We start from the raw sequence: 16,776 nt of genomic DNA on the forward strand, positions 1-16,776 counted from the left end.
ATGTTTTTGGAGAATTTTGAAATCCCATTTAATTCTTTTGAATTTTTATGTTCAACCTGAGCTGCTTGCTCCTCAAGTTTGGGCAGACTGTCTTGATTGTTAATGATGTCTGACTTGTTAAGTTAGAAGGAGAATGTATTTCTCATGTTATGGATATGTTTGTTGTGCCCTCAAACAGACCCATGTAAGACTTCATGTTTATTTTGCAACTTTGTCTTGGTTCATTATCTTTCCTTGGTCTGCAGTTATTGATTATTCTGGGCTTCTCTATGACATCTTAGCTGTCCCACTTGAAGCATGCATGAGTCACGCCTCATAGAGGCTTTCTGCTTCCCTGTTCCATGTAAAAAAAAAAAAAAAAAAAAAAAAAAAAAAACCTGCCCAGTGAATCACACTATGGCTACAGTTAACTGTGGTGGTAAATGTACTTCTCAGGTGCCCAACTATGGGGATTATGGCTCAAATGGCACTGGCATGGGCAAATAATGAGCATATAACTGTGCTCATTTTTTTCCTTTTTTGTTTTTCAAGTTATTAGCACTTCACATGTTACAATAAATCCATAACTCCATTAGCTCTCTCCCCCATATTTTAAAATCTCTTGGTAGCCTTGAGTTTTTGTACAGTGAGATACATATTTTTGTAAGTGAAGCAAGAGCATCTAATTAAAGACCTTTAATCCTGATGTCATTAAGAATATTCATCTCTAAAGATGATTTCCATGTTGGGGGGTGCTTATAAATTTTTAGAAATAATATTTTCCAAGGATTACTTCTAGAGATAAAGACCTATTAAGTCATTCATTCATTGTAGGTGAATAAAATGGAATTATAAATTATTAAATAATTATCAAATTTTCAGGTAGCCAATTAATATGGATTTCTCAAAGCTAGTACTTAGAGAAGTTAATTTTTATAAGCCTTTTACTTAACAATATTGTTACCTGCTACCTCATGATAGAAGCTGAGAAGAGATAATGAGAAATATGGTTTTAATTCTAGAGATTGTAAAATTTTGGAATTTTGGTGCAAGTTTGTCTTTTATTCTCAATTTTTTTCTAGAATAAATTCATGCTAATCTAGCTCCTCTAAAACGTTAATGGAAATTTGAGAAATTTTTCTCTGTCTAAGCTTTGTTAACATTGTTAGTTTTAACGTCTATTTTCTTTCTGGGGCATGATGAGTATAATAATCTAGAGCATTAACATTCGTTGTCTTTATATCAAAGATCAAATTGCATGTTCCATGATGCTATTTCCTATAAATATTTACAACTTAGTGTAAAACTTAGTAAAGTATCCTAAGATAGCAATTTTTCATTTTGCTCAAATGTTTCGTAGCTCCTTAACTCATGACCTTGATTACTTAGTTGAGTTTGAGCTTGGGTAGTTCACATGATTAAAGGATTTTTATCCTAATGTTGCCAAATTCTAGTGGGAGGATCTGTTCCCAACTCAATTGTATAGGATCCAATAGGCAGGTTTCTTGTTATTGGTGCCAGAGATAGGGTTTTTTAATTTTAACCTATATCTTGAATTTGGGATTGGGCAGACACAAATATTAGCGATTTCATAAATTTGAATGATGAAGTTAACTGTTTACTTTTAAAAATTTGTTGAAATTGTAATGTTGTACTAGCACAGATGGAGCAAAGCTAAGAGGCCAACATCCCATTGTTAAGTCACATTATTTTAGAGTTAGAAATTTGTACCTTTTGTCAGGAATGGATTCCTTCACCAGGAAGGAATTTAGATTTCTTTTTGCTTGGCAAGGGCTAAATTCTGAAACAGGGGAACACTTTTAAAAAGTGTTAGGAGTATATTAGAAACAGATGGGCATTCAACACCTACATAAAATGCTCAATGGGATAAATGTGAATAACTGGATTTAATTTAACAAAGGATCAAACTTAAAATACCAGCATTCATAAAGACCAAACTTACTTTTCAATTTAAGAGGGACACAAATCAAATAACTAGAATTAAGAAAAAAAGGTTATATTTATGCTGTTTTCTCTCTTTATATACTTGTTAGTAATATAGGTATTTTGACCTGGGTTCTGCCTGATAATTTTTCTTGTTTTATGTATATCCACATATTCCTTTCCCTGTCAGGGAGATATGTGTAGACTTGTGTAATAGTACTGCCTAACACCTCTCTGAAATTTGTTAATGTTTATGTGAATATTTCATCTTTAGAATTTTGGGTGGGTCTAGACTTAGAAAAAGTGTTTTGGTTGGAATGATGAAGCTCTGGATCTCAGCAGGCTTTAGTGTTGGAAAAGTTGAAGCTTACAGAGAGAGCAAATAAACATGGTCATCAAAGCTGGGAATTAAGATCTGTTTATTCACCTGCACAGTTGAATTAAACCTCCTAGCAATAGGCAGAGCCATTTAACTTATTAAGATCCTGACCAAATAAATTAGTCCTGTTAAAGGCTGTTTTTTGCCTGGCTTTAGATACGGAGATTGCTGTAGTCACCATATAATGGATGAAGAAATTCTTGTTGAATTAAGTTACTAATTTGCAAGATAGAGACCACTAGGATAGTTGACATTGGACAATGGTTCATTCAACTGAAAAGTCTATTTGACGTTTGGGGCATGAAGCTTCAAATTGCAAAAAAAAAAAAAAAAAAAAAAGTGCTCTTATCCCTCAGTGTTGAGGAGCACTATTAATGGCTAGAGAAAATGGGTGATTGGGAAGAGCACTTATGTTGGATATGGCTTACATCACTTTTGCTTTAAGAGAATTCCTCATTTGTGGGGTTATAAAGATAGCAGATATGGATTGAGATAAGTATTCCCTGATTGATTTTCATTAAGCAGTCAAGGTTCAAGTAAATAAAGCCTTGCTTTAATGATTTTAAGGATACCTTTAAAAAATGTGGAGCACAATTTGTTGACTCTGAAATCTTCGTGATCCAGATGAAAGTTGGCTTCAGATACATAAAGACAAAAAGCCTTTAATTTATGTTGGTTCTCTCAGTAATTCTCTTTTCTCCATATTTGTTAGTATAGAATGTGATTTATGGTGATAAAGAGCTCTTGGTTTAGCTTTTGAACTAAAAGTATAGTTTTCAGCACTTGTTTGCGATGATAGTCTTTTTAACCATTCTATGTATGTAAATCTTCCAAATTTGTCTTAATAAGCTAATTGGCATTGGACAACCTTGATAGAGTTCTTTCTAAATCTATAGTTAAATTGAGAGCAGAATGCAGTCAGCAAACTAACCACAGACATTACAGGGGGTTCTGAACACAGACATGTTACAGGGGGTTCGACAATGTGGGGCTCCCTTGATGCATCTCCAGCTAGCAATCCTCTGCCCTTGCCTTAGTCTCCTGGTTACTCCTATTTAAGGGTTTCCTTCTCACAAGAAGTCATCAATTGCTTCCCCAAATATCATGCCATAGGGTCTTTGTGCTTAAGGTGGGTTATGTTCTTAGATAGCCCTGAAAAAAAAAGAGTTGGGTTCTCCTAGTCACTTCCCCTGTCAAAGCCATTTTGTCCATCATGTAGCTTGATGAGTACTCCAGTCTGGTTCCCTCTCACCCCAGATTTCTGCACCATATCCACCCTCTAATTTTTACCCCTCTCTACACAGTAGAGGGTGAGCCAAATCTCAGTTTTTTGAAACTTACCTACTCTTTACACCCTGCTCAGGATGCTAATAACCATATCGGAGTAGAATCTCTTCAGAAGACAGCTGGGGAAATTGTAAATAGTATAGGCTTATTTTCATTCAGCTGTATGAAAATGCTTTATAAATCAATATTATCTTGTCAGAGTAAAGTCTAACTGAAATCCTACAATGAGCATAAAAGCAGGAGAATCAACCCAAAAACAGACTTTACGGTAAAATAAAGGTGGATATAGGGTTGGGGCACCATAAATGTCTTAGAAATAATAAGAGCCTGAATTATGAGAGAATTAGTGGAAATAAGGATAGTGAGTTGGAATTAAGTGTATAGGAGGAGACATTATCATAGAAGCCACAGGAGGAATAAAACTTTCTGAAGTGACCCAGGCTACAGGAGTTGTGAGGACCAGAAACTGAGAATGAGGTCTTGCATTAAAGTTTAGAAAACTGGTCGTGGTCTTCAGAAAAGTAGTGTTGGGGATAACTGAATGGGTGGTTGTGGTAACCAGAGGAAGCAGATAGAACTGATGCTTCCAGAAAAATAAGAGAGTGATACTGGTTTTGTTCCTTGCTAGGAAAAGATGCTCACAACTTAACTGAAATTGAACAAGTTAGCATACATGTAAAGTATGGTCAGTTATGAAAAATAAAGTTATGTTACACATACAAAAATGTATATATGTCTAGAAAGTAGACTTCTAAAATATAATGAAGAATTATATCTGAGGAAGTAACTTTTTGTCTGTGTTGATTCTTTTTTTTTCCAACACAGTTGCAGATTTTGGAAAATATGGTAGTAAATAAGAAACAATTTGGAAAGCATCAATAGGTTTGTAAATAAGAGAAGGTCCATGAAATAGACTCCATATGCAGATAAAGCAGTTGAACAGTTTATAGAAAAAAAAATCCTGGGATAGGTGGGAAGAATCAGATATTAACGGTCAATTCAAAGAGCAACCTTGGCCCTAATTCCTGGTTTCTGAGTTCCTTTCAGAAGAAGAACAAAACTCCCGTTTCAATATCTTCCTAGAAGGAAGCTATAATAATCAAATCAGGGCTGTTGGGAGCCCAGGAGAAGCAGGGAGAGCATCTTGTGGAACTAAAACCTATATAGATCTGCTACAACTAGCTGTAAATATATCAGATGTTGAATCATTATAACTACAGGAAAGGTGTGGTATACAGCTCACTTTGTTGTATAGCTGCTAGTTTGAATACTTAGGGCTTCATATTCTTTTATATGCAATAAAAATTGTATGTAGGGCAAAGAGGATGTGCCCTCAAAGCTAAAGTCTCAATAGTTGCTGAGTTTTTCGTCTTCTCTTACTTCTTTCTTCTGTGGGGTAACCTGATAAAATGAAGTCAGTGTGACCTCCTATATCTTGTTATGCTTATGACTTTGCTTGGTATAGTGATAACTAAAAGTTATATGAGTTTTTCATATTTTAGAAATTATATTAGGATATAAGATTTTATATCTGAATTTTATACTAGGGCTAGAAACAGTATTTTGTTTCTTTAAAATTACTTTTTATCATTAGATATAGTAAAGATTATAAGGTTCATACATCAATTTTCCAGATGCTATTTCAACATTTACTTAGTATCGTCCCACCTTGTCCATCCAATAGGATATTTCTGTTTAAAAATAACCATAAATGTAAGTAATATTACATAGGTGAGCATCCAATATAATTTATAGAATCTTCAAAAGAGATGTAATTATAAGTAACTTATCCTGAAGTTAGTGTATGGCCTTTGTACCCATTTTTTTTTCTTGTTTAAAACCTTCAGATACAATTTACTTATAAATTATGCACATTACTTGTAAAAATGCACAGCTGGATAGGTTTTACGACTGTATACGTTGCCCATCACCTCCTGTAGTGGGTTAAATAGGGTCCGCACCCCCAACCCCTGCCCTCATTCATGTCCACCTGGAGACTCAGAATATGACCTTATTTGAAAATAGGGGCTTTGCAAATACATCTAAGTATGGAGATCATACTAGATTAAGGTGGTCCCTAAATCCAATGACAGGGTCTCTGTTAGCAACAGGACACACAGAGGTACATAGAGAAGAAGACTATGTGCCAATGGAGTCAGATTGGAGATCTGCCACCAGCCACAGAAAATCTGGGGCCACCAGAAGAAGAGAGAAGGATTCTTCCCTAGGGTCTTCAGAGGAAGCATGGCTCTATGGACACCTTGATTTCAGACTTCTAGCTTACAGAACTGAGAGAATGAATTCCTGGTGTTGAAGTCACTACATTGTGGAATTTGTTAAGGCAGGCTTAGGAAACAAACATACCTGCCAAAAATTCCAGTATACCCCTTTCCAGTCAGTCTTAAACCCTCAAAGGCATTTAATGTTCTAATTTGTGTCCCCATAGATTAGTTTCACGTGTCCTTGACATAAATATAAATAGTTATATGGAGTATACCTTTTTCTTTTTTTAATCTGACTTTCTTTGTTCAACATAATATATAGAAGTTTCATTCCTGTTCATGTGTCAGTAGTTTTTTTCATCATTAAAATACACTACAATTTATCCATTATTTTGGTTACAGACATGTGGATTGTTACCTCCTACTTATATTTTATACATTTAGGACATCTGTAGTTGTCACTGGTTTAGAAGTTCTACATTACTGTTTTTGAGGTTGCTACCTGGAGTTTTAGCAAATACATTTAACTTGACAAAGTTTAATTCGTGTTGGTCTTCCTCACTCAAAATATAGAAACTTGAAATGCTTTTTGTTTTCCCTCCTCAACTCTTCCGCATTATTGCTGTTAAATATAAATATGTATTATTTTTAAACCTTGGAAATTATTACTTTTTAAAAACTGGAATTTTAATAGACACACCAACATTTCTCAATTGATTTGATCACTATTGCTTATTACATTCTACTTCCTTCTGGGTTCCATTTCATTTTTCCAATACATACAGTTTATTCTTTTGGTGAGTGGTTAATAAGTTTCTTGCCTTTAATTTGGCTGAATGGATCTTTATTTTGGCCTCATTCTTAAACTATCATTTAATTGCTTGTAGAATTATAGTTTGATAATTTTCTCTTAGCATGCTGAAGAAAATATTTCACTATCTAACACTTATTATTTCTGATGAGATTTCTGCTAGAGGCCAAAATTGTATTCCTTTGTATGTACAATAAAACCTTGGATTGCAAATAATTTACTCTGCAAGTGTTCAGCAAGACAAGCAAACATTTCTAACAAATTTTAACTTGATAAATAAATGAGCGATGTCTTGCAATACAAGTAGTATATGATGCCGAATGTCACACGAGCACAACTGAGCCAATGGTTCTTGCAATTTGCTTTGATATACAAGTGCTTTGGATTACAAGCATGTTCCAGAATGAGTTATGCTCGCAAACCAAGGTTTTACTGTTTCTCTCTGGTTTGACTTCATTCTTTAGTATAAATATGCTGTGTTCAGATGCAGACTTATTTTTACTGATCTCCTCAGTTCTACGAAGCTTTCATCTAAGAATCCATCTCTTTCTTTAAATCTGGAAACTGATCAGCCATGATCTCTGGATATTACGTCTTACTCATATTCTCTATTTTTTGATACTACAACACCTAATAATCATGTATTAAAACTTTTTCTTTTTACATGCTTCTTACCTTTTTCACATTTTTATCTTTTTTGGTGCTACAGTTATTTAAACATGTTTTCTAGTTAAATACCTTTTTTTTTTCTAATGTACCATTCAAGTTGTCTATAGAACTTATTTTCAGTTTTAAAATTTTCATTTCTTTCTAACTTGCACAGTCACTATATATTGTTTCTTCCCATGTGATTTCTAGTTCTTGTTTTATCTCTTCAAATATTCTGAAGATAATCATTTTAGACTTTCAGATGGTTCTATTATATATGACTGGTTAGGTGTGAAGTCTGTCTTTCTGAGATTGATGACTCTTCCCCATGGAGGTTTGCTTGTACGTGTGATTGGTTCATTTTGTTTGTTTGTTTGTTTGTTTAACATTTATTCATTTTTGAAAGGCAGAGACAGAGTGCAAATGGGGGAAGGGCAGAGGGGGAGGGAGACACAGAAACAGAAGCAGGCTCCAGGCTCCGAGCTATCAGCACAGAGCCCGATGCGGGGCTGGAACTCACGGACCACAAAATCATGACCTGAGGTGAAGTCGGCCACTTAACCAACTGAGCCACCCAGGCGCCCAGTGATTGGTTCATTTTGATGTGAAGTTTGTTTTCCATGCAAGTTCCAGGCCTCAGGATTGTAGAAAACTTTATAAGGTAGTTTGATATTTGTTACTTTGTGGGTTTTCCTGGATTGATGTTTTTATGTTAGCCTCTTGATTTAGTTATTTGACACCAGATTGATAGTTTGAACTTGTATCCCATACTTGGATATATTGTGGATTTGGGGGTTCTTGTGCCTCATGGGCTATGTTTGCTCTCTACTGTGCTCACCCACTCTGTCCCCCTAATCTGGGGTTGAAATCTTCTCTGGAAAATTAGGGCAGGGGCTTCTAGTACTGGTTTCATGTGCAAACAGCCCTCACAACTCCAGTCTACATAAGGAGACCCAAGTGTCTGGTCTTCATGTGCATATTTCTTGGCCTTGATTCAAGACCCTGACATAAGGTCTGCTTCTGTCTGGTCTAATATCTCCACAGGCCATGGTAGACCTTCAGCCCTACCTCTTTGTTTCTAAGTTTGGTTGTGTATTAACCTTTTTTTTTTTTTTTCAGGTTGGGAGTGGATATTTTGTTCCACATTTCTATGTGATTAGAGTAGGACCAGAGACCCTTGTCTCTTCAGCATGTTGTATTGACCGGAGGTCTGATCATACTTCTATTTGAATGTGTGTTTTGTGTTTTCTCTTACAGCTAGTTATGTATCAAATCCCATTTGCAAGGGTTGTTTGTCTTGTTCAAAGGACAACGGGTGCAGCCGATGTCAACAGAAGTTGTTCTTCTTTCTTCGAAGAGAAGGCATGCGCCAGTATGGAGAATGCCTGCATTCCTGTCCATCTGGCTACTATGGACACCGAGCCCCAGATATGAACAGATGTGCAAGTGAGCAGTTGACTTTTGTCTACTATTTACTGTTTATGAAACTTGGGGGGGAGCTAAATTGAAAATTTTGGCTAAAAAAATATGTAATTTTAATATGCTACAGAAATAGTGCAATCTTAAACTTAAAATTCAGTGGGGGTAGGATAAGAATATTTTTATCTTTTGTCTAGAAGTACATTGCATACACACTTTTTATTTTTAGGTTATTTAAGTATTTTTTGTATAACAAGCATCTCCAACACAAGCTTGTTAAGAAGATCTGTATAAGGCATGCTTAGCGCAACAACAACAAAATCCCCAAGGAATTTAAATGTCTTTATACTGGGAACATTGTCTCCACTTTACTACAGTGTCTATGGCTTCTTTTGCCTCTTTTTTTTTTTTTATCTGAGTTTGTAATCCATAGTTTAGTCTAATCTATAATACATTATATTAAATAGTTCTGTAAAGCACCATTACTAATAAAAGATTTAACTAAAATATTTAGTTCATTTTAGAATATTTTGAGTTCTAAGTTTAACAATTAGAAAAAGTATTAAGGAATGGCATTCTATACATAGTCATACAGGAATGATATTTATCTTTTAATCCAAAAATCACTTATAAAATGATTCTCAACTTCTAAGTGAATAGTAGTAATTGGAATTAAAAAAAAAATGAATGACATACCAAAAGAACATCCCTTTCTTTAAGGAGCTTAAATGTTAGGGCATAGAGAGGATAAGGAAAAAAACAAAACAAAACATGGAGCGAAATGACAAAATGACAAAAGGGTAAAAGTTTAATTTTAATTCAGTACACTAAGCTATATCAGGCAAGCAGTATGTTAGGGGAGTAATTTAATTACCTCCCATTAATACTGTATACATGGCTATTAAATCAGCCAAGGCCTTTAGATTAGAGGAGAGTTTGAATTGAATCATCCAAGGACAATATTATTTTGGAAGAAGGCAGAACTAATGGTGGGAGGCTAAATAGATTTTAGAAAGAAGGAGACACACATGTGTAAAAATAATGTGCTTGGAGAACAATAAGTCCCATCTGGGATGTGGTTGGTATTTTGGCAAGGCCATTTAATCTACATTGCTGAACACTCAGTATCCTCAGTCCCTGCCCATGAAATGTTCTTTGTGCCCTCAAGTCACTGTGACAAGTAAAATGTACCCAGACATTTTTTGAACACCTCCTAGATGATTAGTCCAATCTATAATACATTATCTCTGGATAAGAACCGTTGAGTCGGATGGGCTTAGTAGAAGGTGTGGTTGGAACTGAGAATGGAAAGGGACAGAGGTTGGAGTGCAAGGATAAAGGACTTGAATGCTGTGCCAAGGAGTCTGGATATTACCTACAGGTTTCAAGCAGGAGAGGACTGAAGAGGTTGCTTTGTTCAGGATAGTTTTAGCGGCAGTGCGGGCAATGAATTGGAGGAGGACAGAAAGTAGAGGAAGGCTATTGTAACAGTTACAGATGAGAAATCACATTCTGATGAAAGGTCTGTGGGTAATGAATTCCAGAGATTTTAAAAAATAGAATCAAGGAGACATAGAAACTAATTTCAGAGAGTGAAAAGAGAATCAAATTTGGTCCTAAGTTTTCTAGGTGAATAATTTTCCATTAGCAGAGATAGAAATACATAGGCTCAGTGAAAATTCGTATCTGCTTCTATTTCATGGAATTGTTTGGATTAACAATTACAGAGACAGAACTCCCAACCTCTGACAACAGACTGTCTAATTTTTCAAGTATGTACCTTGTACTTAATTTTTTGATTTGGGGGCTATCTAGTAATTTGTCTGCCATAGTTTTTTTTTTAACTTCCATGGAATGATAGGTTTACCTTAAAAGGGAGTCCTAGTCAGCTTGCGTTAGACCACCTGGTGGGAGGGGGCAGGATTTGCGTTCCTGAATATTTGGTGCATTTTTCATTCCATACCATCAGTGCACAAGGAAGATGAGGTAAGAGTGTAGATGGCTCCAGGCAGTTATTCCAAGTTCTAGGCCTAGCACTTATGCAGTCTGTGTATGGACAGTACCCTGACAATGTAATGTGTTACTCAACCCTAGGACATTGGCGAGTCCAAGGGGCTGCTGATAATAACTATGCAGGGACACAGTTGTAAACCAGGACTGTCCCAGGCAAACCTGTATGGATAGCCACCTCAGCAATACTTTATAGTGTATCAACAGATATATCTTCAAACACATTTTGGCTAAGTTTATCCCTTTTCTCAGAAAGGAGAGCAGTGACTGTAAATCAGCCTTGGAAAGAGAATTTCCATGTGAGAATGGGTTTGCTGTGGTTATACTTACTGTAACTGAATGTAATCGATGTTGCAGTTTACTGACTTAGAGGAAATCATTACTTATCTGGTACAAGCTGGAAGGGCTTATGAGTAAGATTCCTGTGAATCAAAGTGAAAGTGGAAAATTATTTCTTAATTCTCACTATGTGACTTTGGATGGCCATGATTCTTTCATACCAATTATTTGATTTTTCCCCCATACTTTGCATATATTCCATTGTTGTTTGTATTGTAGTCAGAGGATGAGACAGAGTTAAATTGGAAAAGCTGTTACAGACTTAGAATTTGAAATCATACCCACTTTTTATTAAGCAATTATTGCTCTACAGTAGAGAAGAAAATTATACTTCAAGCAACAGTAGCTTTAAATTTTTTTTAATGTTTATTTATTTTTGAGAAAGAGTGAGAGAGCAAGAATGCATGCATGAGTGAGCAGGGGAGGGGCAGAGAGAGAGGAAGACACAGGATCTCAAGCAGGCTCCAGGCTCTGAGCTGTCAGCACAGAGCCCGACGAGGGGCTCAAACCCACGAACCACAAGATCATGACCTGAGCTAAAGTCAGACACTTAACAGAATGAGCCTCCCAGGCACCCCAACAGTAGCTTTTTAAAAACATTCTTTTTCAGAGAGTGAGAGAACAAGCAAGGGAGAGGGGCAGAGGGGAAGAGAGAGGAGAGAATCCCAAGCAGGCTCCATGCTTAGTATGCAGCTGGATGTTGGGCTCAGTTTCATGACCCTGCCAGGATAATGACCTGAGCCAAAATCAAGAGTTGGACACTCAACTGAGTGAGCCACCCAGGTGCCCCAAGCACAGTAGCTTTATAAAACTTCCTAGCACATCTGTTTTAAGATTTTAATTGCAAAGCAGTATCTTCAGAAGGAAGACTTGCTTTATGAAATGTTGGCTAGGTTTGGCCTCTTGGTACATACAGTATGGAGCTTATAAAGCCAGACATGCTTTTAAAAACCAACTCAGTATCCATTTGAAGCATATTATGAAAAATATATACACTCAAGGACACTAAGAGCTGCCATTGTCTCTGATGGTGTTAGGTGATATTTCTCTCGTTACTTTTTTCTCATTTATTGAAAAACTCATTTACATGAAAAAACTTTATTCCTTAGATAGTTACAAATATTCTTTGTAGAAAGCTTAGACAGCACATAGGCCTTAAAAAAACAGCTAAAGCAAAAATAAAAAAAAAAACACTCAAAGATAACAAAAGTTAACATTTGGCTTCTACCCTCAACTTTCGTTTCTATGTATATTTATGTCTTTCTCCCTTTACAAGTGTACCCCTGTTCTATTTTGTAACTTGTTTCAACTTAATGGATTTTGAACATTATGTTAATGTCATTAAATATGGCTGCATATATCCTACTAAGTGGATATATCCTAATATATTTAATCACCTATTAAGAATTTGATTTTAGTTTTTCAAAAATATGAAGAATATTCTTATATAGTCTCTCATATACACACCTTAGTTTTATACATTTATCTGATTTGCATAAGATAAACTTTTAAACATAAAAACATGTTTTCAGCTTTATTAAGATTAACATGTAACAATATCACATATTTAAAGACTTTTGATATATATTGCCAAATGGCCTTCTAGAAAAGTTGCACCAGTCCACGTCTTAACTAATAGCAGACATTTGCCCTTGCGTCTAACAATAAGTGCTATTTACAAAAAGTACAAAAAAATGCATTTTTTCGTTTAATATTTTCTTTGGTAAGGTGAAGTTCACTTGTTTTTTACCTGAATATTGGCATTATGACATTTACCAGAATCTCTGGCTTTTTTTCTTCTGTTTGCAAAACTGTCTTGTTCTTAGTGATTAAAAAACTTTAAATGAGGGGCGCCTGGGTGGCGCAGTCGGTTAAGCGTCCGACTTCAGCCAGGTCACGATCTCGCGGTCCGTGAGTTCGAGCCCCGCGTCAGGCTCTGGGCTGATGGCTCGGAGCCTGGAGCCTGTTTCTGATTCTGTGTCTCCCTCTCTCTCTGCCCCTCCCCCATTCATGCTCTGTCTCTCTCTGTCCCAAAAATAAATAAACGTTGAAAAAAAAAATTAAAAAAAAAAAAAAAACTTTAAATGAAATATCACAAGAAATTTATGTTCAAGATTATGAATGGAGAGTTCAACGGATTATCACAAAAAGGGCAACTTGTGCAACTGCAATACAGGTCAAGAGGAATGTTAGCGCCCCAAGAATGCTTATGAGGTCTTTTAACAATCACTCCTATCTCTTCTGCCTCCACAAAACTACCATCCTGACTTGTAACCAAAACACATATAAAAGATTACTCATGATCCTTTATAAAGATCTATAAATTGGAAACAACCCAAATGTCCAAGCAACACAACATTGAAAAAATGCATAACATATTAAAAAAGAAAATATATAAAAGTAGAAATGAATGAACTACCTCAACATGCAGCAACATAGGTAAATCTCACAATGTAATGTTGAATGAAGGAAGTCATAAAATGATACATTGACCTACATTGTGAAAATAGTTAAAACTAATCTGTGGTACTAGAAGTCGGGATTGTGGTTCTTCTATGTGTTTATTGAACACTTCCTTTGTGCTGGATTTTGTACCGGTTACCTATCGATACAGTAATGAGTCATAATTAGCTGGTGCCCTTGAGTTGCTTATGGTATAGTGTAGTGGTTCTCTACCATGGGTAATTTCTCCCCTTAGGGGACATGTGGTAATGTTTGCAGATATTTTTGGTTATTACAGTTGAAGGGATGCTGGTGGATAGACTATAGATACTGCAAAACATTAGACAAAGGCATAGGACAGCCCCCTGCAACAAAGAACCGTGCGGCCCAAAACATCAGTAGCATTGAGGCTGAGAAACCCGGTTCCGGTGGAGCAGGCAGACAAGTAATCAATTAGTTCAGGGTGGGGGTGTGATAAAGGGTGCTAATTTGCTTCTGTTTGCTACCAATTACTCTGTTAGATACATATTTTCTCATTTTTCAAAGAAGCGTGCAGAGGATGTCATACTATTTTTATTTTCTGTATGAAGTTTCCTAAACTGAGTGAAATGCACTTTCCGAAGGTTGGGTGGATTTCATCAATGGGGGAGATGACCCTTATAAAGACTATAGGCATTTTCAGAATTGTTAGGAGTAAGCGTTCTAGGTAAGAAAAAAAGAAAGGAAAAGCACACTTGAAGGTGTGGAGACACACAGAAAGTCATCCACTGTTAAGTAAAATGTAGGTGATTGAGTCCAGTTCCACTGCATAACCAGAAATGATAGTCAAGGTGGCGCGACTGAGTTTGACAGACCTTTTGTGCTAAAGTTAGTCGGTTTAAGCACCTTCCTGAAGCCACAAGTAGTCAGTGAAGGATTTTAAGTAGGGGGATAAGAAGAGGAAATATTTTTCTTTTGGCAGAATGAAATGTGAGTTAAAGGGAAGTCAGCAATGAAGGTGGCAAGGGCAATAATCTAGGTTAAAAAAAATGAAATGAGAATATGATATTTCCTCCTCAGACCTTCCCTGACTAATCTGTCTAAAATGTTAACTTTCCTTCCCAATGTTTCCTTTCTTCATTTTTTATCTCTCCCCCCTTTCCTACATTCTTTCACTCCCTCCTTTCCTCCCTTCTTTCCTCAGCACTATGGGTAGCTAACATAGGTTTTACCTGTTTTATTCACTTCTCCCAATAGAATGTAAGCTCCAAGAGGGAAGGGATTTAAGACTGTTTGGCTTGAATACAGGCTTATGATCTGCAGAACAGTGTTGACCATAGTGGGGCTCAACACATTTATTCAATGAATAAATGAAGGTAATCATAGTGGAAACGGGAATGAGGGAGATATTGAGGGTAATCAAACAGGACTTGGATAATGAATGGGATGTTGACCTAAAGGTGAAGGGAGACTGAGATTACTCTTAGGCTTTTGGCTTGGAAGTTGGGTAGTGAATTTATGAAGGTACGGAATAAGAGAAGGTGCATATGTGCTGGCAAGAAAGGCCATTATGGTGGAGAATGGGTGTTTTGGGACATGTTGAGTTCAAAGTGGTATGAGATATCCTGGGGAAGGTACCCAAAGGGCAGTTAGATGTAAGCATTCAAAGCTCTCAAGGGAACTCTAAACTTAGTCTTTGGCAGAAAATACTATGACCTACTCTGCATGCTTCTTTGAAAAAATAAAATGAGAAATATAGATCTAACAGAGATCATGAGTAATCTTTTATATGTGTTTTGGTTACAAGTCAAGATGGTAGTTGAGGGAGAAGAGAGGGGAGTGATTGTTCAAAGACCTCACAAAAGTTCTTGAGGCACTAACATTCCTCTTGACTTGTATTATGGTTGCATATGTTGCCCATTTTGTGATAATCCATTGAACTCTCCATTTATAATCTTGAACACAAAATTGTGGTATTTTTATTTTATGGATGAAATTTCCTAAACTGAGTGAAATACACTTTCTAAAGGTTGGATGGATTTCAGCAATGGGGGAGATATTGTTTAAACAATAGAACTGTTGACCTTTATGGGAGGAGTTTCATTGTTACTATTGGGGCACTGTCCTCATTGCTCTGGTTTGAGGGAGCACATGGAATCTTAGGCAAGCAGACATGGTGATTGTTGGTTGAAAAGTATCTATTGATAGCAAGACGGCTCTTGAATCAGGAGATTGTGTGTGTGTGTGTGTGGTGTGTGTGTGTGTGTGTGTGTGTGTGTGGTGGAAGGAGACTTGAATGGGAAAGAGCCATATGAGGTGGAAAAATAGGGGAATGATTGAAGAAACAAGGTCACTGAGGAGACAGAAGAACATAGGATCCAAGACCTAAGTGGGAAAATTAGCCTTAGATGAAAGGCTGTCTAATCAGAAATCTATAAAGTATCTATATCCTATCAGTCAAGCATTTGTTTTATTCATTTACCAGTAAGGGGATCAGAAATATGCTGAGTGGCAGGAAAAGGATTAACTTTTATGTATAAGAAAATACATATACATTTGTTGCCAGAGGCAGTGTATTTTCAAAAATAATTTGTAAACAAAAATTACAGAAATGAGATCTGCATCCAGAGAATTTGCTACTTTTGTTTTTAGCTCCTTCTTCTGTATTTGATGATTCTGCCCTTCTCTTTGGCACTTTGTAAAAATGTGTTTTAGGCTGAGAGAATGTTAGCATTATGTTTTTGAAATGACATAGGTTTAAAAATGAGTAATTTAGAACATACAAGAAAATTCGCAGTTGAATGTAACCATCCCTTAATTTGTGAACTGCAAGACCAGTGTTGAAGGGTTTTTAAAGAATTACTGCATGTCAAATTTGAGTACTTTTAAAAATACCTGCCATTCTTGAATCATGAAGTTTAATGATGCATTTGGAAAAAGGGTGGGGCACCTGGGTGGCTGAGTCGATTGAGCCTCAGGCTTCATTCAGGTCATGATCTCTTGGTTTGTGGGTTCAAGCCCCGAGTCAGGCTCTGTGCTGACAGCTCAGAGCCTGGAGCCTGCTTCTGATTCTGTGTCTCCCTCTCTCTGCCTCACCCTCACTTACACTCTGTCTCTCAAAAATGAATAAACATTAATTTTTTTAAAGGAAAAAGGCCTAGGTATTTAAAATGAACAGAAATGCTTAAAATGTTTTTAATCAAATCTGAATAACTATGAACTATAAGTGAGCAGGATGCATATACTGACTCTGAGAACCATAAAGTCCATGTGATGTGTGTTTAAATATCTGTAAAGAAGCAGATCTCTGACAAATA

General features: G+C 36.3%; 1 protein-coding gene across 1 annotated transcript in view; it reads left to right on the forward strand.

Moving 5' to 3' along the window:
- The window catches only part of RSPO2 (R-spondin 2), a 150,588-nt gene that overhangs the window by 61,570 nt on the left and 72,242 nt on the right, over positions 1 to 16,776 (forward strand). Inside the window, exon 2 of the mRNA XM_030304449.1 lies at positions 8,528 to 8,716. Within this exon, the coding sequence (XP_030160309.1) occupies positions 8,528 to 8,716 (189 nt within the window). The remainder of the gene's footprint in view (positions 1 to 8,527; positions 8,717 to 16,776) is intronic.

Source organism: Lynx canadensis, chromosome F2, assembly GCF_007474595.2.
Source record: "Lynx canadensis isolate LIC74 chromosome F2, mLynCan4.pri.v2, whole genome shotgun sequence".
NCBI lineage: Eukaryota > Metazoa > Chordata > Mammalia > Carnivora > Felidae > Lynx > Lynx canadensis.